Source organism: Coturnix japonica, chromosome 3 (genome assembly GCF_001577835.2).
Source record: "Coturnix japonica isolate 7356 chromosome 3, Coturnix japonica 2.1, whole genome shotgun sequence".
NCBI lineage: Eukaryota > Metazoa > Chordata > Aves > Galliformes > Phasianidae > Coturnix > Coturnix japonica.
In genome coordinates this window covers 16,894,889-16,919,802 of record NC_029518.1, presented here as the reverse complement: position 1 = coordinate 16,919,802, position 24,914 = coordinate 16,894,889, and the positions used below count along the sequence as shown (strand labels likewise).

At 40.4% G+C, this 24,914-nt stretch overlaps 1 protein-coding gene across 1 annotated transcript in view; it reads left to right on the top strand.

The window, feature by feature from the left end:
- TGFB2 (transforming growth factor beta 2) overlaps nucleotides 1-23,997 on the top strand; it is a 62,580-nt gene extending 38,583 nt beyond the window's left edge. Inside the window, exons 3-7 of the mRNA XM_015857278.2 lie at nucleotides 14,936-15,068; nucleotides 15,185-15,295; nucleotides 17,647-17,821; nucleotides 18,383-18,536; nucleotides 20,542-23,997. Of these exons, the coding sequence (XP_015712764.1) occupies nucleotides 14,936-15,068; nucleotides 15,185-15,295; nucleotides 17,647-17,821; nucleotides 18,383-18,536; nucleotides 20,542-20,700 (732 nt within the window). The 3' untranslated portion in view covers nucleotides 20,701-23,997. The remainder of the gene's footprint in view (nucleotides 1-14,935; nucleotides 15,069-15,184; nucleotides 15,296-17,646; nucleotides 17,822-18,382; nucleotides 18,537-20,541) is intronic.
- Nucleotides 23,998-24,914: the final 917 nt, after the last annotated feature.

Genomic DNA, 24,914 nt, shown 5'->3' with positions numbered 1-24,914 from the left:
AGAAACCATCACAACCCCACAAAACTTCCGCTGCGTGTAAACAAACTCAAGCAGAGGCTCCTCTAGCTAGATAGTGAGTCAGCGTGCACACATCCTAAATCCATTAAACTCAACTGCAAGGATTCTGTGCATTTGTTTGTGGAAATTCTGGCTAGAGCATATTTTGTCTAAAGAATAGTTCATCTTGCTGAGAAGCTCAACAGCAAAAAGGGATTTGACTCTGCAGTTATGTACTTTTTCAGCTAAAAACCTGCTAGGTAGAAAGTTATCTTGTAAAATAAATCATACCAGACCCTTCTTTAGCCCTGTTTTTGCTACCCTTATTTGCTGTATCTGAGCCTTACTGTGAGTATGCTGCACCACAGAGCCTGGGTCAGATTCTGTGGGTGCAAATTTGAGTTAGTTATCACCTTTACTTTCAAAGTTTGTATTTTGCTGCTTGATTTGCTGAAGCACAAACCAAGCTGGGAGCAGATAGAGCAGAATTTGTGCTTGTGCTTCTTGAAGTGATGCTATAAGCCAAACTGAGAGACTAAGGGCAGGAAACGATGCACTGGGGTTTTAAACATGATTTAAACAGGAGAGAAGTGTGATTCCCAACTGAATGGGGTTCAGGTCTGCAGGTGGTCACCGGGTGCTTGCTGTCAAGGTTGCAGCCTAGCTGTGTGCATCGCATGAACAGGCAGGCAGAAAAGGTGCCTAAATAACATTTCACTTGTTAAGAGAGGTAACAGGAATCTTTGATGAAAGCCACTAGTGTGCTCAGGGTCTGACAGCCATTACAAAGAATTACATTTTGAGTCCCTGTGATGGTGTCACACCAGCCTGTCAAAACAATCATATATTCTAGCTTGACCTCACTGTTCAGACATCCTAAATGGAGATAATGGTGTCCCTGGGCTTTCTGAGTGCTGTTAATCATGCACCTGGAAGGAATACAGCTGACATTCCCTGAGCTCGGCTCATTGCACCTCCATGTTTGAGGAATGTGGGACAGAAAGGGTTTGGTGGATATAGGGAAGAAGGGGCCTTTGCACAGCTGGGAATTTGCCTTGTGATGAGAAACAGCTGGAGCTCATTTGAGAGAGGCTCACTCCAGCAAGCCTGTGCCCATGAAAATAACTGACACCTGCACCCACAGCAGATACTTGGGTTCTTTATATAAATGTATAGCCAGTGAGTAAGGCAATCTCCTTTTCAGACTGGGTGGAGATATATTTAGTGAAGTACTGGGTAAGTAATGAATGCAGGTTATTGTAGAACTGGGGATTTTCTATACCTGGTCAGATGACTCAGAAGCAGCAAGGTGTGTTTATGCTGGGTTTTCATTAGGTATGTTACTTGCTACTTCACCTGTAGAAAGGCAAGCTGTCCCTGGAGCATTTCCTTCAGTATACTCATCAATTAGTAAGGTGTGCTTACTAGTGCTTTTCGGTGCCACTGCTCTGCCTCTTGGTCATATTTACCCCTTTGCTTTTCATGTAGGTGTTATGTTAGTTCTGTGTTGACTAAACTGCACAGGTTTATTACCAGGAATACCTCAACCCTTCTTCACAATGTCTGAGGATACATGCAGTGTTTAACAGGTAAAGCAAATGCAAGTAGTTGGAGAAGAGGCTTTATTGTAGAACAGTGCTATAGAAACATCCTAAAACTAAGAATATAAGTCTTAGAAGGTGAAACAAGGGAAGTCTGAGGAATAGAATGTAGGGAAGGATTAGCAAGGTGATGCTGGAGGAACTTCAGTGTTGCATAGTGCTAGAAATGATTGACAGTGAGGGAAGGAACAAACACAGGAGGTGAAACAATGGGGAGGATGTTCATTTCAGTGGAAGTGGGAGAGGCAAATACATCTTGTAAGGGCTGAAAACTTTCTCAGGTATGTTTGCTGGAAGCATGAGAAGCCATGCATGGAGACAGCCTCTCAGAGGAGATTGATGGTAGATTTGGCAAGTGTAGCTGCTGCTCCTCCTCCCTGCATAAGCACTGCTTCCTGTCTTGTGAGATAGTGCTAGGCTTGCCAGGGCTGTTGTGCCCAGAAGCAACAATGTGGTTTTTCATCTTGCATAAGCAACATTTAATTACTACTTTTTTTTCTTTTTTTTTTTTTTTAAATCCTTTTTCTTTCTTTTTTCCTCTCACTGACTTTCAGGTTGTCTTGTTTTGCTTTGCTGAAATATCCTGGATGAGTTTTTGAAATTCTTCTCATACCTGTAGTTTCAGGGAATGGTTGTTTCTGTGTCTCGTCTTTTCCCACTGAGCAGGAGGAGGGAGGCAGAAGTGTCCTGGGGAGAGCCACAGCTTTCCCGTTGTATTTCACTGGGAGGCTGGCATCTCCTGGATTACATGTAGGTACCCCAATGCAATCTGATTTTGACCAATGGCAGTTTAGTAGCAGTATATATACCAGTGATATAAAAAGGACAATACTATTCTGAAAGCATGCTTCAGGAACAGCTAGAGACAGATGTGCAGGATAAATAGAAAAAAAAATAAGCAAGCAAAACATAAATATTTTATTTTTCCTCCTGGTTCTTTCTTTGTGTGGTCCTCTGACCTTAGAGATTTACCCCTTAAAATGAGAAAGAAATGCAAGACTGCACCTTTTCAACCAAGCTTTCCTCAGGCTGCACTTGGCTCCTTTTTCCAAACCACATCAGAGGAGGACTTTGTGTTTTCCTGCAGAGCCCTGATTTGCACTGACTGCAGGAAGGCAGTCTGGGGCTGTCTGGCATGGTGAGCCTGGGCCCCTTGCTCCCAGCAAGACCCTGTCCCTCCCAGCACAGTCAGATGTACAGGACCTTGATGCATTTATTTGGGTTGTTTATCCACTGGGCAAACTGTCTGTGCCCTATGGTGCAAATGGGATTCTGAGCAATAGGTTCTGGAATTGAATTGAATGGAATTGAATCCTTCTGGAAGTGACCTAGACATATCCCTTCTCTTGGGTCCCTGGGTAGCCTGGCAGCTCATTGGCCCCATGTTCACATTTCCCTAGCTGGGATGTTTGCAGACTGCTTGGGATAGTGTATCCAAAGAATTCCTGGGTACAAGGTTAAGTCCCTTTTCAAGGTGCTGGCTGTCCTATGTTTACCTCCTGCAGGGTGCTGAGCAAAGCTCTGACAGCAGCACACTGTACCTTGCCATCTTCTTTCAACTCCTCTCCCAAAGCCACGGGGAGCAAATGGTAATCCCTGAGAGCAGAAACAGTTTCTTTAATGTATGATTTCACCCAGAATACTTTTCTGGGTATTTTAGGATTAGTCAGTCACATTTGTGTGTTCCTGTGCAAATGGGAAGCACAGCACACATTTTAAGTAGTCTTAATGATGGAGAAAAAAAAAATAGAACTCATAGAAGTAGGAATTAAGCTTCTTTTATAAGGTTGGTATAAAAGCTTCTGTCTTTTCTTGGCTCTAGTTAAGTGAAGCCACATAGAAAAGATGGTGCCTTTTAAAGAATTAAATTCTGTTATTTCTTCTGCCTGAAAGCAAAGGTTAATCCCTGGTGCTGCTGAGCATCAGCACATTGGAGAGTGGGAAGCTGCAGGGAAGGAAGGAAGCAACAGAATCCCATAGGCAGCAGCCCTATACTTCACTTTCCACTGCACCATCTTCACTTGATGCGCTTCTTAAGGCACCAAGCCTTCAGAAAATATTGAGAGGATAAAATACTTCTAGAGGAGGGAGTAATATTAAATAAACAAGTTTCAGCATCCTCCAGTGGCCCTCACTATGTTTTTAAAGATTTATGCCAAATGCAGGCTTTATTGGAATTTGATCAGATAAAGCTCGGTTGTTATGGGAATGTCTTTGTTCATCAGTTTTCTTGCCCACTTTGAAGACTTCGTCACATTTTTCTTTTATTAAGGTGCTTCTGAATTTATGAATAAACTCCCTTCACCCTTCAGAGAAAGCTTGCCTTTTATGAATAAGCATTCCAAAAAATAAACGGGCACCACTGCAAAGCTGGACAAGTGAAAACATTTGTGGGGTGAAAAACAGTGGTTCAGAGAGTGTTGCAGTATTGTTTTTGAGGTAGTTTTATTGTGTACAAACAATCAAACTATAACAAGTAATGGTTGCTTACTATGGAAGCAGTACTATGTTTTGGTAGTGCATCATAAAGCATCACAGAAAATACATCCAAAGAGCTGTTTTTTGGTGTCGTTGTCCTAGGCTGCCATATGTGTAGGTAGCTACTAGGTAGTGAATGGGGGTCCTTACCATATGGGGTGTCCAAACATTGTGCAGCGTCAGGCTAATGCCCAGGAGAACATTGCTTTGGGATGTGGAATTGAAAGATACACAAGCAGAAGACCTTTGGTGACCTTTGGTCTTTCTAACACTTTAGGAGTTAGACTCAGTGATCCTTATGGGTCCCTTCCAACTTAGGATATTCTGTGTTAGGTATGATCCTATCTATGCCAAGGGCACCCCCAACACTTGTGTGGGGCTCAGGAAGAAGTGGCCATTCTCCAGATAATATCAGACCTGGTTTCTTTAAGGGCCTGTCTCCTCCCTTAGAGGTATAAGAAGGAAGATGCAGTGGAACATATTACCCCTTTATGAGTCAGATTTAAATTTAAACCACAGTCAGTCTTTCAAATGCCTTCAGTTCAGACAGTGTCTTGATTTTTCAGTTAGGGAATGCATTTAAAATAAGCTTCTATAGATTTGGGCCATATCTCAGGGGTGTAAATCTGAGGCACTTTACATTGGCGGCAGTAGTGCTGCCCCAGATTGATCTCAGTATAATTGAGAGCAAAGGGTCCTTGCTGTTTTTCGGCCCTGAGGTGTCATCTCTCGCACCACAGAGCAAAATAGCAGGAAGCTATATTTGTGGCACTGAGCTGCTGTGGGATGTCTGGGTAACAAATATCACCTAGTAGCATTCAGTTCCAACTGACAGCCATTGCTCTGACCCATATCTCAAGTGGTATATTTGGATCCCACAATTTACGCCTTGAAGCCAGGCTTCTGCATGTGGGTTGGATGCAAGGTTATAATCAAGTGGCAAATGTGCAGTGCTTTCTGAAGTGTTAAACTCAGTATAAATTGTGCAGCTAACAACTAAGAATCATAGAATGACAAGGTTGGAAAGGATCTACAAGATCATCTAGTCCAACTGTCCTCTCTTTACCATACCTATAGAAAACCACTAAACCATATCTCCTAGCTCCTTATCCTCTTGAACACTGCCAGGGATGTTGACTCCACCACCTCCCTGGGCAGCCATTCCAGTGCCTGACCACTCTCAGAGAGAAAAAGTTCCTTCTTATGTCTAGTCTAAACCTCATCTGATACAACTTGTGGCCCTTCAGGAAGTTGTAGAGTGCAATGAGGTCTTCCCTGAGCCTCCTCTTCTCCAGGCTAAACAATCCCAGCTCCCTGAGCCATTCCTCATAAGACTCAACTTCCTGCTTTACCTACCCAATCACAGCAACTGAAGACCAGAGGATCAGAGGAGGTTAATTTTTAGCATACTTCAGTCAAGAATCCTTTTTGTAATTATTATTCCAAACTCTGTACCTACAAAATACTTAGTACATTTAAGACCACATGTAGGGTACCTTTGGCAAATAACTTGAGCATAGGCGAGGGGAAGTGTTTATCAGTGTGTCATATTCTCTGCCATTTGAAAGCTTATCTCATATGCAGCCAGCTCTTATCAGGAACTATGAAGTTACTGAAGACAATTTGAAGTGGTACATAAAACCTCATTAGCTACTGGCACAAGCTGGTGCATACTCTCAACTCGACCCTTCTGAAATGTAGGGCACTGAGATGATAGACAGATTTATTACAGTTTGCGGTGTGTGTACATTATGGGGAACATAGGAATGTAGGACATAGGTGAAAAACAAGCCTCTGTATTCAGATTCCTGCGATTCAGGCTGCAATGTGGCAAGGTAACCAGACGTGCAGACATGCCCAAGTTTTAACCAGCACTGCAGCTTGGTAGTTATTAGGCTGGGGAATATCAGGCTGGTGCAAAGAAGACCATCAGAGGTGAGCAAGGCATTGAGGGAGCTTTGTCATCAGATAGTTCATCTCAGGGCTTGCTAGGGAACAGAAATGTCTGGAAAGAGCAGCACTTGGGCCAAAATATGAAAACTGCTGTAGAACCTTACGGTACTTAAAAGCAAGTGACAGGCCCTCAGCAAAAGGACCTTAAAAAAAAAATAAAATCCCAGTATCATACCAGTATCATTCGGCAGTGATGAGACAACTAAAGGCCCCCCTTATGCCCTGCTACCCTATCCAGTAGTGGGCATATGAAGAAAGGCTGTGGATGAGAGGTATAGGAAAACACTGTGAAGCTTTGTGGGAGAGGAGCCTGTGCAAAGAAGAATAGATGATTTGAGAAAATAGAAGATAGGAGTGGTTTGTGTGGGAGTCTGTAAGTGGTGGGAAGAGAAGACTGTAAGGAGAATGGTGATGGAAGGAGGACAGTGCAGGCAGGAGGAAGGAAAAGAAAAGGAATGACTTGTAGAAGAAGACATCATTGTGGAAGAGGCAGTAGATCTCAATATTAAAAAAGCAAAAAAGGTTTAATGCCAAAATATTGGAAGAAAATGCATGTGAGCATGAAATGTGCCAATCAGGCACAAGACTGAGGAAGAAGGGGCTGGGAGAACTGAGCACAGAGGGGAGGTGAGCTCAGGAGTACCCTGCAGGACACACGGTTTGGCTGGGAGACAGGAGAGCCCACTCTGTTTTTGTTGACTTTGGCTGCTCCTTGTTGATATTTTAATAAAACATAACGTGCCTCTGGCAAGTTAAAGTTAAATGCTAGATAAGTTTACAGGATTTTTTTGTTTTGCTTCATTTTACATAAAATCTTTCTTCAGAGCTATCTTAAAATCTACTATACAGCAGGAAATTGCACTTAATATTTCAAAATCTTCCACGAGAAGGACCCCAGACCCTCTATTTTTATTTATTGCTTTCACAGCGCAGTCTTCCTGCCTGCTTAAATGTAAATGAAAGTGAGCAGCCGCAGGGCTGTATCCTCACCATACCCAGCACGTGTATCTGCCACAGCAGGTGGAAGGCCCTGCTTGGGGAAGGAGTGGAGAGGAAATCCCTTCTCAGTCTTCATCCTCTTTCCTGAGGCTCATCCCCTCACCACAGGGTATAACAGCAAATCTGCCAGTGATTCCCTGACATACTTTACTTCCCTTCCTTTTCTGACCTGCTTTAGCTGTACTTCTCCTTGCCCCCTCACACTTCACCTTCTTTTACCTTTAAGCGAGTAGCAGCCGACACTCAGGGAATTCTGCCACAGCTGTAGTCCATCCAGATATAAATGGGGCTGGGTTATGTGTGCAATATGTTCTTTTTATTTGCGAGTTTGCATGAGGAACGTGTCTGGCAAGTTCTGAGCAGATGGATCATACAGCTATGGCTTTTTTAAAGACTTTGGCAAGTACTCCATACCTTTGTATTTTGGCAGGAATTCTGCATTTCTTATACTAGTCTCTAAAGATTCTGCCCTCAGTTTGAGCCTGATTCGGAGACCTTCACAAGTAATGGAAAGGCTTCCACTGATGAGCAAGGGGACTGTAAAGCCCTTTTAACTCTGTTGCACTAAAGGCAGTTTCTGAATTGCTCTTTTCCAAAAGTGGTTACAAAAGAAGTGTGAAAGCTAGCACCAAGAATTTTGGAAAAAATACGTGATCTCTCTTGCACTAGTGGTGATAAGAAGGTTAAGATTCTGATAGCTGGTAGACTCCCAATTATCTGGTACTATATCAAGGTTTTGGCACTTTTACAGTGTATGTCTCTGCATACAATGAGTAAGAAACTGGATGGGAGAGGCTGTAGTGGTTTGCAGCAGAACTAAAGTTTTGCTTATCTTCGTGTCCAAAATAGGATCCAAGACCTTGAACTGAACGAGCGAGTGAGAAAAAGCTGAGAATTAGCATGGTTCTTTTTTTTTTCCTTTTTTTTCTTTTTTTTTCTTGTGCTTCTAAGCTTCAGGAAGGGGCTGGATGAAGTCCATGAGAACTGTCTGAGGAGACCTTTGAAATCTGGACTGAGGCAGAGAAGTGATTCTTTCAGTAGGGTGAATAGTACATAAGAATTTGGAAACCGCAAGCAGCTGCGTATGTGGACCTTGGGAATCCAGTTATTACTCTGCACCAGATTAGGCTGGAGTCCCTGCAGTGTTCTACTAGCCCAGAAGAGGTTATCCTAGATGGCAGTTTGTAGCCATGATGTTCTGCAAAGAGGATTTATCTTTTCTGTGATGTTAACCATCATTAGCACATCATTTAGTACTGGATCTCATTGTTTGGGCTTATTTGCTTTGAGCTCACAAGTATATGTCAGGTTATTTCCATCATTTTAAAAAGGCCATTGAAGTTCCAATGGAAACCATGGATAATGATGATAAGTAAGAGAAAGATTAGTGAGTCTGCCAAAATGCTGTAATACAGGAACATCACAGAGGTCTGAGATGACAGAGAAGAGAAAGGAAGGAAGGAAGGAAGTTATCAGAGAGCCAACAGCATCTGGAGGGAGGAGATCAGACCAGAATAAATGGAAAGGAAAAACAGATTCATAGCAGGTTTTTACAAGATAATACCATCTTTACTGTTACTTGGTGATGGCAGATCCCACACTGTCTGACAGCTGTGACTGCCATAATTACCAAGGCAAGATAGCAGACACAACAGATACTTTTAGGTGGCCATATAATCTTGTTATTGTGTTCTGAAAATTCACCAACTTGTTTTAAGAAAATATAAGTCACCCCAAATATTTCCAAACAGTTGGTGACTCTAATTCTCAAACCCAGCTATGAAATGCCCTTGTTGCTAACATTTCACCTTTGATGTGTGCTTAGTTTTTTTGGCTGCAGCAGATATATGTCATTGATGCATCAGCCTGTATAAATTCACTTCTGGACCACATTTGGTTTTGTTTGCTTGCTTGCTGGAGAGGCGATGAATTTATTAGCTAAAACTGTTACAGTGTTAATTGTACTTAATTGCAATTATCCTATTCTTTTGAAATTTATTGTGGTAAATATTGGAGAATAGGAGTATGTACTGTCCAGGCAGTCAAACCTGAAATAAACTAAGCAACTTGTTGTTATGGAGCTCTTGTTGTGTGAAAAAACCAGTGTGTCTTTCTGACAGTCTTTTTCCTTTTATGTCTAATGAGTTATGAAGACAGGCTCTTCTGCTGTCTGCTCTGAGTGGTTATTGTTTAAAATTTATACGCTAATGTGTTCATTGAGTTATCCCCTACTTTAGCTGCATGTATATATATGAGAAGGGGAGTAGGCAAAGGAAAATTTGAGCAAAGTAGTTGTCTTTCTTATTAACAGACTTTTTGGTTTTGGAGGATTTTGTTTTCAAACCAATCTAATTTCAATGATGCCAATTCCTGGTTCTCTGCTTAGATTAGCTTCTGATAGGCCCCATTTTTAAAGAAACCACGTTTCTACTGGTTTTGCAAATGTTCTGCTTTGTCAGTTATCATGGCCTTTAGTGTTCTCAGCGTACATCACAGTTTATAAAATGCAGACTAAGACAATGCCTTTCCTTACTTGTGTTACAGCTTCCTAAGAGTATAAACATATGTGCATATAAATAAACCGTTTATGTCTTCCAGTCTTTTAATGAAGATTTCAGCTACTTGATACTTAAACTTAGAAGTATCTATCACTTTATGCTGTTTAGTCAAAAAAAAAAAAAAAGAAAAACAATTGGAGTGGATGGCAGAAGCAATACAGAGCTCAGTCTTTTCTGGAAGTTTTCTTGTGATTCTTCTACGACCAGTTTATTATGACAAAATTAAGCTACTTCATCACTGAACACCTGGTCCTGGTGGTTTGGAATATGCTTACATGGTACTAACAGCCTCCTCTAACAAATGAGCACAGATAAATTCTAGCCAGCAGAGCAGAGCCTCCCTTCAAGGACTGAGTAGTGGGTAGAATGCCTTTAGAGATCCAGTGAAGAGTAAAAAATTTCAATGGGATTTATAAGGTACCCAGATTCTTTCAGACCTGATGAGAGAAGCATGTGAAGGCACTCACATCACAGTGATCATCAAGTGGTTTTCTCAAACACATAGCTGTACAAGCAAGAGCGATGCTTTGTTTGTGCCTGTCTGGCTGCTTTATGATCCTTTTCCTGCAGTTACCTGCAATATTCAGGTATCCACTGTTGTGTTTTTCTTTGTCCTGCTGGCAGTAGCTGCATGCATGTGGCATCTTGAGATTCTTCCTTGATATTCCTAAGATAATTCTTTTCCATGAGTATTTTAAGAGGGGACAGAATAGAAAAAAAAATGACGAGCAAAGTTTGCAGCGCTCATAGTAATGACAGCTAGAAGGCAAGGCTTGAGAATACAAACTACTTTGTCAAGTAGAGATTAATGAAGAGTTTTGGCTAAATATTTGCCTTCATGTGAAAGGAAGGCATTACATACAAAAGGAGGGCAGACACAGCCAAATTGTTCTTAAAGTAACAGCACTGATACTGAAGGAAGTTTATTCTGCACACTGTGCTAGAAATCTGCTGGATTCTCCTTTTGTAATAGTTCTACCTATTCAGCTAATCCTGTCATAATGTGATCATATGCCTATGCATAATCCTTTTATAGAAAAGGCAGCATTGCATGATCACTCTGTTGAAGAAAAGACTAAGTAGAGATGTGTGGAAGAACATCCTCGCGTTTAGAAGCTATAAAGATTTTGTACAACCTGAATTTTAAGTTTTGTTTGTCTTGAGCTTTCACTCATGCATGAATAAAGGTGTGCGTGTTCATACCTGCCTGCACTCATGCAGTTTTTGTGCACTGTCAGCTACTTGTGCATACACCATACACTTGTAAGTGAGGGGGGTAAGATGATGTGTGTGGAAATTGGATTGGATGGCTTTTCTATGTGTAGGTGGTATGCTCTTCCCCTACATGATACTCCCAGCCCTGAAAGCCCTAGCAATCCAGGTCATAAACCAAACATACCAAAGTCCTCCTGCCTCTTGAAGGTAGGTTTTTTGGATGCTGTTCCAGGAGGAAATGAGAAAAGACTGAACTACAAGTTTAGTTTGGTATTCTTTCTTTCCAGTGTTCTTTTTTTCTTATCTTATGTTGATATACTTGGAGCACTGAAAACTGTAGAACAAAGACATTCACCTTTCAGGCACCCCACAGATACAAGTTAAGCAACAACATTTTTGATTATGTTAGATGTGGTTGTGATGGGCTAAGCATAAAGGCAAGGCAGTGTTTACAGACAATGCAATGTTTATAGGTAAGGGTATAATATCTCTTCTAAGAGCTATAGTGTAGTTGGAAGAAGTAGACAAGCTTTGAAGTGGTAGAGCTGCAAGGCATACAAAAGGCTTTTCTTTTTTTTTTTTTAACTAAGCTAGTTGATTTAGTAGGAAGTATATCTCATGTAATTAGTTATTGGGAGTGTATTTGAAGAATGTATTGTTAGCCTTAAGACTTTCTGATAGGTTCCTACAAAGAAGCCATTTTAATTCTCACTGTGCAGAAAGTAGTTGCTTCAGCGTGGATGGAAATAGAGTGCAATGTACAAAAGTGAAGAGAGTCATTCATCTGGTGGGTTTGTGGGAGGAAACAGACTGATGACCCTGGGATTTTATCATCCATTAGCTCTGTGTTAGGACTGCTAATCCCACAAAAAAAAAAAAAAAAAAAAAAAAAGGGGGGGGGGGGGGGCGGAGAGGAATGGAAACAGTGAGGCTAAAAGATCATTTTTGCTTGAGGTTGAAGCAGACCTGCTAATTTCACTGTGTGTGGCACTCATATTATACTCAACAACATTTTGCTTAAGAATTACTAGTGCCTGTTTAATGCATGATGTCAGTTGTGGAAATTACTTATGCTATACTTAGTATTTTTTACTTTCTAGCTCATTCCTCATAACTTTTTTCCTGAACACACTACATAAACCACAAGTCACAGTTTCAGATACTGTAGACAGTGAAGGACGGATTATATCTGGCTCTTTTAATCTACACTGTCTATCCTGTCCTTCACTTCCGAAACATGCAATCACTTTTCTTATAGTTCATTTCATGGGTCAGGATGGGTGTACTCTGTACTACTGAATATGTGCAGTGATGATCTCTTGTCCTTCTATAAATGCCTTGCATGCCAGTTGGACACTGCCAATCCTTGACTTTGTCCTTTCATAGGGGTGAGATTGGGATAAGACATTCTCTTTTGGATACCAAAGTACAACTGAGTTTTCAAAACACATCTAAGACCAATTATAGTTAACAGCAAGAGATTACTTTTGGCACATTGCTTACTTTTAGATCCTTACATCACTGCCAAAACTGCGAGGTATGCAGTTTCTGGAGTCAGTGGAAAGATATGACCGTGCAGAAAGGAAGAAAAATTAGCCAAGTTCTTGTGTCCCATTTGCTCCCCTGTCCCTGCACCCCCACCACATTGCTACAGAGTGACAGCTGCATTACGTCCTCAGAAACACTTGAGTTGACCTGATAAAGACCAAAGGGAAGGCAAAGTTATATTTGTACTTCTCTGGGACTTTCCCAGCATTGATTGTGAGTTGTCTCATCTCTCTGGCACTTCTAGGCAATGGTAGTCCCCTTGCTGCTGCCAGATTCTCTGTAAACAGTTGTTCAAACACTTTGTTTGAAGGGTGCCCTGTAAAAAGGAGTCCTAGTGTTGAATGTTTGAGTGCCCTCGATTTCTACTGGAGACATCAGCATCCTCTACTATCAATGTTTGTTAATTTTTTTTGGATTGGGGCCAACACCTTTATATATCTTTCTTCTTCTGCTGTAAACATGAAAGAGTGTATCAGATTGCTGTTCTTTTTGTAGTACAATTGATACTGTAGGAGCTGCTGCTGCACTGTTGAATTTTGAGAGATCTAGCATTCATTTGAAATAAAGAGGGAGGAATCTCTACATGTTGGACAGAGTCTGGCTTTTTCAAGCTTGCTTTTCTCTTCCATTATGAAAAGATTAATTTTATTATGGTGATGTAATTTCACACCTCTTTTGAAATACCTTTCTATGTATACATTATGCAGTTTCATCATTGCTTTGTGCAAGTGGTTTGGTAGATATCAGGCTGATCTGGACTGAGAAAATAGGAGGAAACAATGAGACATGTCTGAGAGTTACTCATTTGGAGATATGCTTGAATGGCTAAAGAGTGGAAGAACCCAAAACAAAATACAGACTCACACAGCTGGCATGCTAGAAGTCACAAAGTGATGTTATAGCATGGTGTGTTGATTGGAGTTGACTTAACATGGTGTGGTATTCCAACTTCCTGCTTCACAAAACTATTAATGTAACAATAACTCGGAAACCAGAAACTTATTAGCAGCTAAAAGCCCCATTGTTTTCATCCTAGAGGTAAGGTACATAATAGCAGCCTGTGCTTGTTTGTGAGAAGGCAGTCAAGTTGTTTAGATACAAGGAAGACTGTGAGCAATTGAAATTCCAGGCATGCATTCCTGTGCCTTGAAGGGGGGGGAGTTGAGGATTTTTGTATAGGTAATTTTTATTGCATTCTCAGCAGCAAACTTTGCTGAAACCTTTGACTCAAATACAAACACAGCTGGCATCCAGGTTTGGACAGAAGCAGAATCATCTGTTGTGCAGATCTTTGTGTGGCCATTATTCACACCTGGCTGGTTTTGCATGCCCACAGGTTACCTGTATAGACAATACCTTCTTTCTGTTTAGTGTGTAACCAGTACTGAAAGTGATCTACTGTGCAGATTAGTTAAGGGTAAGCAATATCATATCTTCAGTGCATAGACTGTTTTGTAGTTTAGCTCTTGATAGCACAGGATCATAGAGTGATTGAGGTCCTCCTGAGGTCATCTGGTCCAACTCCCTACTCAAGCAAGGACGCCTCAAGGTTGCCCAGGACCATGTCCAAGTGTCTTTTGCACATTTCCAAGGAGGACACTCCACAACATCTGGGCAACCCATTCTAATGTTCTGGCACCTATGCAGGGAAGAATAACTTACTGATGTTCAGACAGTACCCCTTGTGTTCCAGTTTGAGCCCTCTGCCTTTTCTTCTCACACTGGGCACCACTGAGAAGAACCTGATCCATCCTCTCTGCAGCTTCCCTTCACATATTTACACACGTTGATAAGATTCCTCCTGAGCCTTCTGTTCTCCTGGATGAACAATCCCAGCTCTTTAAGCCTCTCCTCACAGGAGAGAGGTGTTCCAGTCCCTTGGTCTTCCTAGTGGGCTTTCTGCCAGTGTGTTACTATAGAAAATGGTGTAGCCTCTGTTTTGAAGTTCCAGTTGTTGCGATTCCTTTGACCACTAGTGCTGCAGGACAAATTTTCAGTGCAGTCACCCTCTGTGAATTCTCTTAGGAAGAAGTATGTGATGACATGTTTTGCTTGGGGACAAAAGCTTGTTTCCTTGAGGTGTTTTTTTTCATCACCTTCCTCTCCCCACACACCCAAAGAAGATTCCTTGTAAAGTAAGGAGCAAACATGGGCATGCGTCACGTGGTATTTGAAAGTCAGGCATCATAACTTCAAGATACGCTGCAGTAGCAGCAGAGCAGCACTATGACGTGGTAGCCCTATGAGGACTTTGAAGTGTGGAGCAATTGATGATGGGTAAAAACCATTTGCAGCACTATTCTAAGGGAAGTGAAAAAAGACTCCATTAGCCAAGTACCTTTACTGCAATAGTCAGACTGTTGAATCCTTGTTGCTGTTGTCATTGTAATTGATAGTAATGATTCTGTAGAAACTAAGACATACTGTACTTTCTTCTGGTACTGAAAACTTCACTGAATGTACATTTGTTGCGTAGAAATTTGAGCTGTAATAATTTCTTCTGCTCTTTGTAATGCTGGTGGTCCACTTTAATGCAAATCTGTTAAATATTAACCTGCAGACAATCATATTTGTTATTTCTTGCAGGTTCTGAAATCCAAAGAATTATCATCACCAGGACAGCGCTACATTGACAGCAAAGTGGTTAAAACAAGAGCTGAAGGAGAATGGTTGTCTTTTGATGTCACTGAGGCTGTACATGAATGGCTCCATCACAGAGGTGACAAGCAGTGTTTTGTCTTCACTCCTGCCCCAAGCTGTCATCTATTAACTCAGCAGTATTTCAGGCTCATTCCACTTGTAAAAACCTATTCCACTTACTTTCATGTTTTGCAGACAGGAACCTTGGATTTAAGATAAGCTTACATTGTCCGTGCTGCACCTTTGTGCCTTCCAATAATTATATCATCCCAAATAAAAGTGAGGAGCTTGAAGCAAGATTTGCAGGTAACGACTGAAAAATATATAACTTTTTACTGTTGTGTAACTGACTGGGTGGGGGGGGGGGAGGAGGGAAGGATCTCTTACCTTTCTAAAATTGGATTCAGCTGATGGAAAACTTACATATTTAAAAATCTTGACTCTTAACTGGTAGGAAATGGTGTTAAAGGCACAAGGGCAAAACTCTTGTCAGCTGAACTCTTCTAAAACCAACTGAACTGCTCTAAAACCAAATGGCATGAGTAACCTGTCTTGTTCCATGCTTGGAGTTTCTGTGTCCTTAGATATCTATGTTAAAGTTTGCAGCATCCACATTGAATATATGTACATGCAGTTTTGGATGCAGGAAAGACTAATGTACAGTAGACCATCCACTTTTGGATAATCATGAGAAAATTTACCAGATCCTTTCAGAATAAACCCTTTGCTGTCCATTCTTACATTGTAACAGTTCAGGCTTCAGTAGAGAAGATTACTGGAGAGTCCAATTAAGATAGTGCTTGGCACATGTGTAAGCTGCTTACAGTAGATATGTGCGAATGTGGTGTGTTTTAAGAATGTGTATGAGAAAGTAATACTTATACGGCAAATTTCCAAACTATAGATAAGGCAATAGTAGGCTGGTTTCCTTACAGAGGCACCTTCCTTTTTGTATAAAGGGCCCAGTATTTGTAAATAACTGCAAGAGTGCTTCTAGCTATTTTTTTTTCCTCCTTTCTTTTTTTCATATATGTCTATAATATTAAAATTCATCTGAGCAATGACATCATTTCCTTCAGAAATAACTAAACAATAGGTGCCAGACTTGAATAAATAAGCTTTCATACTCCACTTCAAGTGAGTTGTGCACTGAAGTAACAGAAGGGGTATGCCTATTTAATGTGTTCCTGCTTCAAGCAGTGTAAGTCTGAGTCTCAGATGAAGTCAATATTATATAATATTGGTTATTTCAATACATATACTTTCCATCACTGGCATCTGTAATTTATTGTTACTTATATATTAGTTACACGATTGCTTTTTATTCTGATAGCTTGGTAAAAACTTAAAGATTGGACTGGATAAGCAATAAAAAGAAAGAAATATGTAGTAAGGGTTATGGATGGATGTGCTTTCTGTGGACAGCAGACAAGGTGATATACAGAAAGCATAAGCTCCAGTGTGTTTTTGAGCCATTCGGGTTTCATTTTCTAAAAGGGAAATGTTATTTAACTGGTGATGCCAGAATTATCATCAATCAGTGCATATTGATGTATAGACTATATTAGAATCCACTCATGCTGTTTATCAAGTTTTCATTTATTCAAATATATCATGATTTGGTTCATTGGTTTTCCAAGGATTTGGCTGTATTCCTTGTCAAATATTACATGTATTTAACCATTGTTCCACTGCATTGGATTTTTCCTTCTCTAGGTAAATACATGCATTGTAGATATGAATAAAGCCATTGTGTGCATTTAAACAAAATGTTAGTATGATATTTGATCCCTGTATTTTTGCATGTTACAAAAAGTAACTTTTTTCCTTTAGATAGCATTATCTGGTTCAGGAGGTTAATTTTCAAAAGGAAAAAGAAGGGACATAACATGAGCTATTTAATTCCTGGGAAAGGCTAAAACTTGGGTTCTTTTGCCCATCCCATTGCTATGATAAGAAAGCTAGTAAGGCAGTTAGAGTTTCAAGGGAAAATATGAAATATGAGACCATTGATTTCCACTACAAAAGTAAATATTTTGATCAATGTCCTTGCCGTGATCATAGGGAAGAAGAAGATAGAATAATGGATTTTACTGGGAGAATTAGCAGAATTCAATAAACTGACTGTGAGAGACAGAGAATTTATAAGCATTACAATGGTGTAAACGTGATGGAGAAAACTAATGAGTTGAAAGTAAGCAGTGAAAAATGCAGCTTGATTATCCAGAGCAGCTTTAATGCTACTATGATGTTTAGAAAGGTGCACTGCTGTTGGAAGACTGCAAGCTGTTAGAATACTGCCCTAAGTGAAGTAGTAGAAGCATCATTGCTTCAGGCATTTGAAACTAGTTTAAGCAATGTAGATGCACTGGCTGAAGGGACTCCGCATATCTTTTCTGTTATTCATTTCAACAGTTTTGGTTCTGAAGTGCCATTAAGCGGCTATGAATATGGGAGGGCTGATACAGTAGGTGCATGAGAACTGTGAATATATTTGGGATCTTGGGCTGAAATTTGGCTCAACTTTCCCAGTAAATGTGCTCAGTTGATGCCATCATTGCCCAGGTTCTGACAGCATTTTTTTTAAAGAGATGGTTTATTTAATTTGTGAAGAAAATAGCAACATAATGTTTATCACCAAAATGTATTTTTTGAAGGTATTGATGACTACACATATTCCAGTGGTGATGTGAAAGCTTTAAAGTCCAATAGGAAAAAATACAGTGGGAAGACCCCACATCTTCTGCTAATGTTGTTACCCTCCTACAGACTTGAGTCGCAACAGCCCAGTCGGCGGAAGAAGCGTGCTCTAGATGCTGCCTATTGTTTTAGGTAACTATGCATCTATGTTTAGTATAATTTACATAACTGTGCCAGCTTCTAAATTGTAGTGCAGTTGCTTTTCATGTAAGCAGACGTTTCTTTATGGTAGGCATTTTACAGAATGCGGTCCTTGTTCACAGACCCACAGTGTCCATGCCCAAAAGGGTATCTGCCTAGTGCGCTCCACTCCCGTGGAGATGGTGCCTGAAAAGGAGGAAAGTTAGGACCTCAGTATGCAGAAACTGAGCTCCACCGGGGTTGATTCCCAAGCCTATCGGCTCCATAGTTGTAGCCAAATTGTCACCTCCACTGTGTTGAGAGGTGACTCAGTACAAGCTGGAGAAAAATACTTCAGTGATCCTCCATTAGCTTTCTATAAACAAGTTTTACCATGTCTAAGCATCTCATTTCATTTATGGTATAAACCACAACAAATGTGATTAGGTTGTGAATTTTTGGGATTCTAACTTGTTTCTAAATCATCATTCAGAGAGCAAACAACTGGATTATTTTTATTCTCTGTGTTGTCTTTGTTATGGCCAATGCATTTGTCTGTATTTTATTTTCCAGGAATGTGCAGGATAATTGCTGCCTACGTCCACTTTATATAGACTTCAAGAGGGATCTTGGCTGGAAATGGATTCATGAACCTAAAGGATATCACGCCAATTTCTGTGCAGGAGCCTGCCCATATTTATGGAGCTCAGATACTCAGCACAGCAGAGTAAGTAAAGATTTTGGTGCAGGTAGTAGCCTTAAGATGCATCAGAGGAGATTCAGCGTGGACATTAAGAAAAATTTGTTCTTGGAAAGAGGGGTGAAATATGCCAGGAGGTGTTCAAGAAGAGGGTAGATGTGGTGCTTAGGGACATAGGTTATCTTCTGTTTTATAATTACAGGCTGAAATATGTTTCTGGGACTGTCATCAGTTTGAGAGCCTAAAGCTTCAATTTATTACCTCATTAAATAAGAAAATATGACCCTAAAGAGAGGCCACACTTGCACGTGGCCTCAGACTAGAGTTGAAGCCTAAAGGCATGCACTGATCCAGATATATACTTTTCTAAATGTGGTAATCAGTGGAAGGTATGAATTTATCTAATACTCTTTGTGGCCGTGAGCATGATACAGCTTTGGAAGGCTGCCTGAAAAGGGACCATTCAGTAAAGAGCATGAGTGAAAAATGGCAATGAGTTCCCTCAGCCAAGGCACCTAGGGAAACATAATCAGAATGATTATGGGACTGAGTCTTACCATCCAATTTTCACCTACTTTATAAATTGCTCTTTTCCTTTTTATATTGTTAGTGTTCTGTTACTGTGCTGAATTTCATGATGATGTAGGGATAGATGTACTTCTTCAGAAGAGGCATTCATTCTTGTACATTGAAAATTTATTTGAGCAAGAATGACCTTGTGTCTGGGATGCTTATGAATTGATAGATGGTTGGGATAGAATCTTTAACTGTAGGGATTGGATGGGTTATTCTAGCCAAGTGCTTTAGAATGAGTGATAATTCTGCTGTGAAGTGCTTATTTTGCTCAACTGTCAATAAGGATGTCTGGACTGTAGTTGCATGAAGCAGGCATTTGCACTGCAGTTGTCATAAAGAAAGAATTTCACACTCAGGTCCATACTAAGGATGATATCTCTTTTTTTTTTTTCTTTACAAACCTTCTTTTAAGATCAATGTCAGCCTCTTGTTCAAGAGAGAGATTGCTTTCCTTTTTGACTAAAGGCACAAGGTACAGACCTAAGTGCAGGTATCTTTTGTGACTGTCAGTGGCTGTGGCCTTGTAGTACCGGCAGTGGCTGTCAGCTGATAGTGGTAAATATTTTTTAATAGAACCTATGTTTCCATGCTTGTGTGGAGTAGTAGCATGCACTGTTTGGAGCAGCACTTGTTTTTAAAGGAAAGAGGAAGAATAACTGTCATGGTCACAAATATGTGGTTTGGATAGTTACCCAAATAGGCAGAGGTTGCTTAATAAAGTAGTTAGTGTTGCTGTCCTGAACAGGTCTTCTGTCTCTAAAAGCTGTAAATGTTGTGTTGGAGCTCTAGGAAAAGGTCATTTAGTGTTTAGCTAACACATTAATGGCATCCTCGGAAATACCTGTGAATCATCAGTGGGTAACCCTACATACTTCCCTTGCAGAGAACCATGCATATGAATCCAACATGACATAAAGTACCAGTGCTGCTGATCCTCAGCCACAGCTGATGCTCAGTTGGACTACTGAGGAAGTAGTCATAGCTCTTTAAGGCTGGCATTAGTGGATTTACAGAAAAGTATCCAGGGATGAGAAGCAAAACAGTACTTGTGCTGAAGGATTCTCCTCTGCCTTTGGTGTTCCTGTAAAACCAAAATCCTGTAACAGTAAATGACAGTTTGAAGTTGCAGATAAAAATATTTCAGTTTCTTCCTTCCCTATCAATACAGCGTGTGTGCTGCTTTGAAGAGCTACGTTTTCAAGTCAGGCTACAGGCACATACCTGTTTTAAGATTTAAGGCTGTGGGGATAAGACATTAGGAAGCTCAGACTATTTGTGACACCAGGTTGAACTGGAGAAGCATGCAAAAATATTCAAATCCAGGCATCTTTCTTCTGATTTCACTGGGCTTTTTCCCAGGCACTGGAGGAGGAAGTGATGCAGAAAGGAATTTGCTTTCCAGAGTCGAGCAGGCAGAGGAATCTGTCTTAATCTCTTATTTCCTTTCTCCTTCTAGGTACTTAGCTTGTATAACACCATAAATCCAGAAGCTTCTGCCTCTCCGTGCTGTGTGTCCCAGGATTTAGAACCCCTCACCATCCTCTACTACATTGGCAAAACACCCAAAATTGAACAGCTGTCCAACATGATTGTAAAGTCTTGCAAATGCAGCTAAAGGATACCCCAGAAACAGCGTGACGTGTGTGTATCAAAAATAAATAAATAAATAAAAATAATAACCAAGAAAAAAAAAAAGAGAGAACGAGGAGGAAAGAAAGAAAAACAAAAACCCAGGTTCATCAGTGTTAAAAGGAACAAAAAAAAACCACGAAGAAAAACAAGCGGTACTAGTCTGAACTGTTTGAAAGTTTTTGTTGTTTTCTTTTTTAAACTGGCATCCGAAGCAAAACATTGAAGGCCTTTATCTTACATTTCACCTACACATAGTGTGAGATAGACAAGAAGCAAAGTTAAAGGAAAAAAAAACACAAAAAAACAAACCTTTTAAAAAATAAACACTGGAAGAAATTTGTTAGTGTTACTATGTGAAAGGAAAAAAACAGGAAAATCCCATGAAGTGGAGTTGCTGTATCTGTCCCGTGCCTTACTTGATCTCTCTGTATTGTTATGCAATAGGCATCCTACCCATTCCTCTTAGTTGTAGAGTTAACAGTGCATTATTTATTTGTGTGTAAAAACTATCAAATGAACATTTCCGTATCGCCATTGGAAAAGGAAAACCAGCAAATGTGGACAAAATGGAGACCAAATAAGCTGCCAGAAATACATAGAAAGCCTAAAGGAACACCAGCTCGAAAGTTTCAGAAAGTAATGGTTAGTTTAGTTGGATTTAAATAGAAATCAGTTATTACACTATTGAGAAACTCTGCCTTTAAAATACCTTATTTTTCATGCCAGCTGCCTGGAGAGGCTTCTTGTAAGGTCTCAAACCCTTGTTTTAAATACTGAATAACTTACTAATAAAGGACACTCTGTCTCAGTCTCAAAGACAAGTCTATAAGATTTTTTTAATTTTTTTTAATTTTTTTTTTTTTTTTACTGTAAATGATTTAAATGTCAGTTTAGTAAACCAGTAAAATATTTAACATGTACTGGTCTAATCTTCAGACCTTAATATGTTGCTGTATAGCTATGCTATGGGATTTTTTGTTCTTTTGGTATATGTAACCATACCTAGAGTATTGCAATAGGTGGGTAGTAAAAGCCAGCTTAATTGGAAACATATCTGTAGATCTCTATTTGTAAACTATTAAAAAATTAAGTACTTTATGTGTAATGTGTAAATTTTCACCATATTTTTGTACTCTGTAATACTGTCAGCTCTCATGAGTTTGAATTTGAATTTGGGGCTCTTTTTGATCACTCAGAATCATGTGTTTCCCTCTAGCTGGCCAGTATGAGTAGAGTCCCTATATTTTGACTTGCACTACAAATACATGTTTTATAATAATTGCTATACATGTGCTTTGTATATTGTTCATCATTATGACATAAGCTACCTGACTCCATTTGTGGTTTTTTTATTTTGTTTTATTTTGTTTTATTTTATAAAAAAGGATGGATTGAAGTGCTCTTTCCTCCCCTCCTTCCCTCCTTCCTCTCTCATCCCCGTTTGTAACATTTGAATCGCAACGCGGTTCAGAGGCAGAGAGTGACAGCCGGTCCTGTGTGAAAGGCTGGCATGCACATCTGCCTCAGCAATGCCTTTGCATGGGGCACGGCATGGTAGCAGGCTGCCCTGGGTTCGCACATAGCAGGACTTGCCCTGTGGTTAAGCTGTGGGGCTGATCCTGCTCCCAGTACAGTATCAGAGGCTTGCCTTTAACTTCTGCAGTGGCATGGCATGATTTGCAGGGTCAGACTCTTGAGTTTTTGAGTTTTCAAACCTATTAAAAGAAGAAAAGAAAATGGAAAAAGAAATATGGGGTCTCTAGGGCTTTGTTGCTGTTACGCGTTTGAATACTGTAGAGGGAGTTAAAAAAATAATCCACGTTATACATTTCTTTTCTAAAAAGTTTAAATTGGCAAAAAAAAAAGTCACAAAGAAGGCGCAATCATATGATGAATGGCTTTGCATGGCAAAGCTTGAAAACTGTGTTAGAAACGTGCTACTTGGATGAGAAGGACATTTTCTGTCATTGACCTGAGTGGTGTCAGGAGGATGCTCCCGAGCTTTACATTGTCAGCTCCAGTTCTAAGATGTGCAATTTCTTTGACTTCAGCAGAACACTGATGCAAGGCTGAAGTACCGCAGCGGCTTGCACCCACAGCTCCTTGGGACTTCAGCAGTCTATGCTTATTGCCTTCATAGACATGTAGCCCCACAGATGATCTAATCCCACCCATTGACTCAGCACAGAGGAGGAGGTACATTAGACTTCTGATTCATTTAGTGAGTTGAGATGAACAAGTGAAAAATCTGTCCTGCTAACACTTGCTTGAGCCAGACTTACTCCAGTGAGAAGATGCACTGAACTCAGTGAAACTCCTCAGGGTAGTAAATACTCTGGATTTTGCTGCATACAGCAGCAAAATTAGTTTTATCAGGTTCAGTATGAGAACTGTATTTTTGTTGGACAGGAAGGGAGACATGGATGAACACATTTCATAAGACTGAAGAACATTTTTGCAATTCTCAGCTACGGGAATGCAACTCAGAGTGGATTTGAAGCTTTGGAAAAGTGGAATACAAGATAGCATAGTTGTCCAATTATACTCACTATGCGCTGGACGCAGCTAAAGATTTTGGTTTGGGTTTGGAGTTTTTGTTGTCTAAATTTAAATATAAAGCCGTATTTCTGTAAATCATTACCACAAGATCAGATACTTTTTTTTTTAAAACTTTTTTTCCTCAAAATGCACTGATGGTATTTGAAATATTCTTATAAAGCTCCTACGATTTTGTTTTCTCCACTTTATTAGGCACGTATTTCCCTTAATTACCAGGGACACTATTAGATATGATCCTACAGTGTGCAGAACTCATGGGTGAAACACCCCTCTATAGAGTGGTGTGATGTGAGGCCAAACACCACTCAGGTCTGATGTCGATTACCCACCCACCCCCCTCCATCAAACGATGTTTAGATGGGACTGCAATGGTTCAAAGACTGTCACAATAAGTAGGTACCATCTCAGCAAAGTCCCTGAGCATTGGTGATGCCCAGCACCTGGCAGGAAATGTTCCGCACTTTGAAAGGTCAGACCCAAAGGAGCTGTGTGAGCCTGAGGGGGGTCTTAGCACTTAGCTGAGTGGGTTAGGACAGCATTTTTTATGTGTTTAGCAACAACACAATTGTATGGTTGGCATGGTTTAAAAGAAAAAAAAGAAAAAAAAAAGGAACTTAAAGGACAGCTGTGTTGTACTTTGGTGATCGATTACTCTGTATTTTAACACATTGTATGTCTGTTTTTGTGGTGCTCTAGTGGTAAATAAATTATTTCAATTATACGCTGGTGTTGTTCATATGACAGTGTTCTTCTGGCATAGGCACTTCCTGAGCTCAGGATCAGCTTAATTGGTGCCAAGCACTTTTTCTGTGGGGAACCTTGATGTGGTCCAGCACATCTGCTCTTAGGACTACTTTCCCCTCAGTGAGTGCAGAATATGCCTTGGTCTGCAGGCAACAAATGATTTCTGGTTGACTGCTCTGAGCAGCAGCACTATCCCATGTATGCACAGGACAAGGACTGCCCCAGGTAAGAGCAGTTTTACCCCATGACCTCACTATGCCCCATCTTTCACCAGCACCCTACCCAGACATCTAAAGGTCCCTCTGTATGGCTGTTACTCCAGGCATCAGTTACAGTGGCTTTCGCCTTTGTTAGCTCCTTAGTACCAGCCACAAACTCATCTTGAAATGTTTGGGGTTTGTTTGTTTGTTTGTTTTGTATGCTTGCTTGTTTTTATAACAAGAAATAGGATTCCATAGCAAGCCTCTCTCTATGCTCTCTGCAATATATAATTGTATTAACTAAGCAAATATGAAGTAGAGAGCCAGGCATTGCAGCTTTTCTTTGCTAGCCCTTCAGCAGCACATATGAAGCAGATTGGAGGAAAGGCTTCAGTATTGGATCTTGCTTCCAGAAGATGGACTGATGACAAGTAGCACTGAACACCTTACCTTCTCTTCCATGTGCTTTATCTGGGATCTAAGGGGTGCATAACATTTCTTGGCGTGAAAGAAAGAATATGTTTATGCCAGATTGTTTAGTGCTATTGTGATAAATTACAACAAATGGACCCTGTGGTCTGTGAATATGTGTTTAGGAATGCAACTTGGGATAAGCAGTGAGAACAATCCTAGGGGCCATTTCACCACAGTTACGCTCCAGCCTTACAGCGGAGCCTTAACTGATGTCATTGAG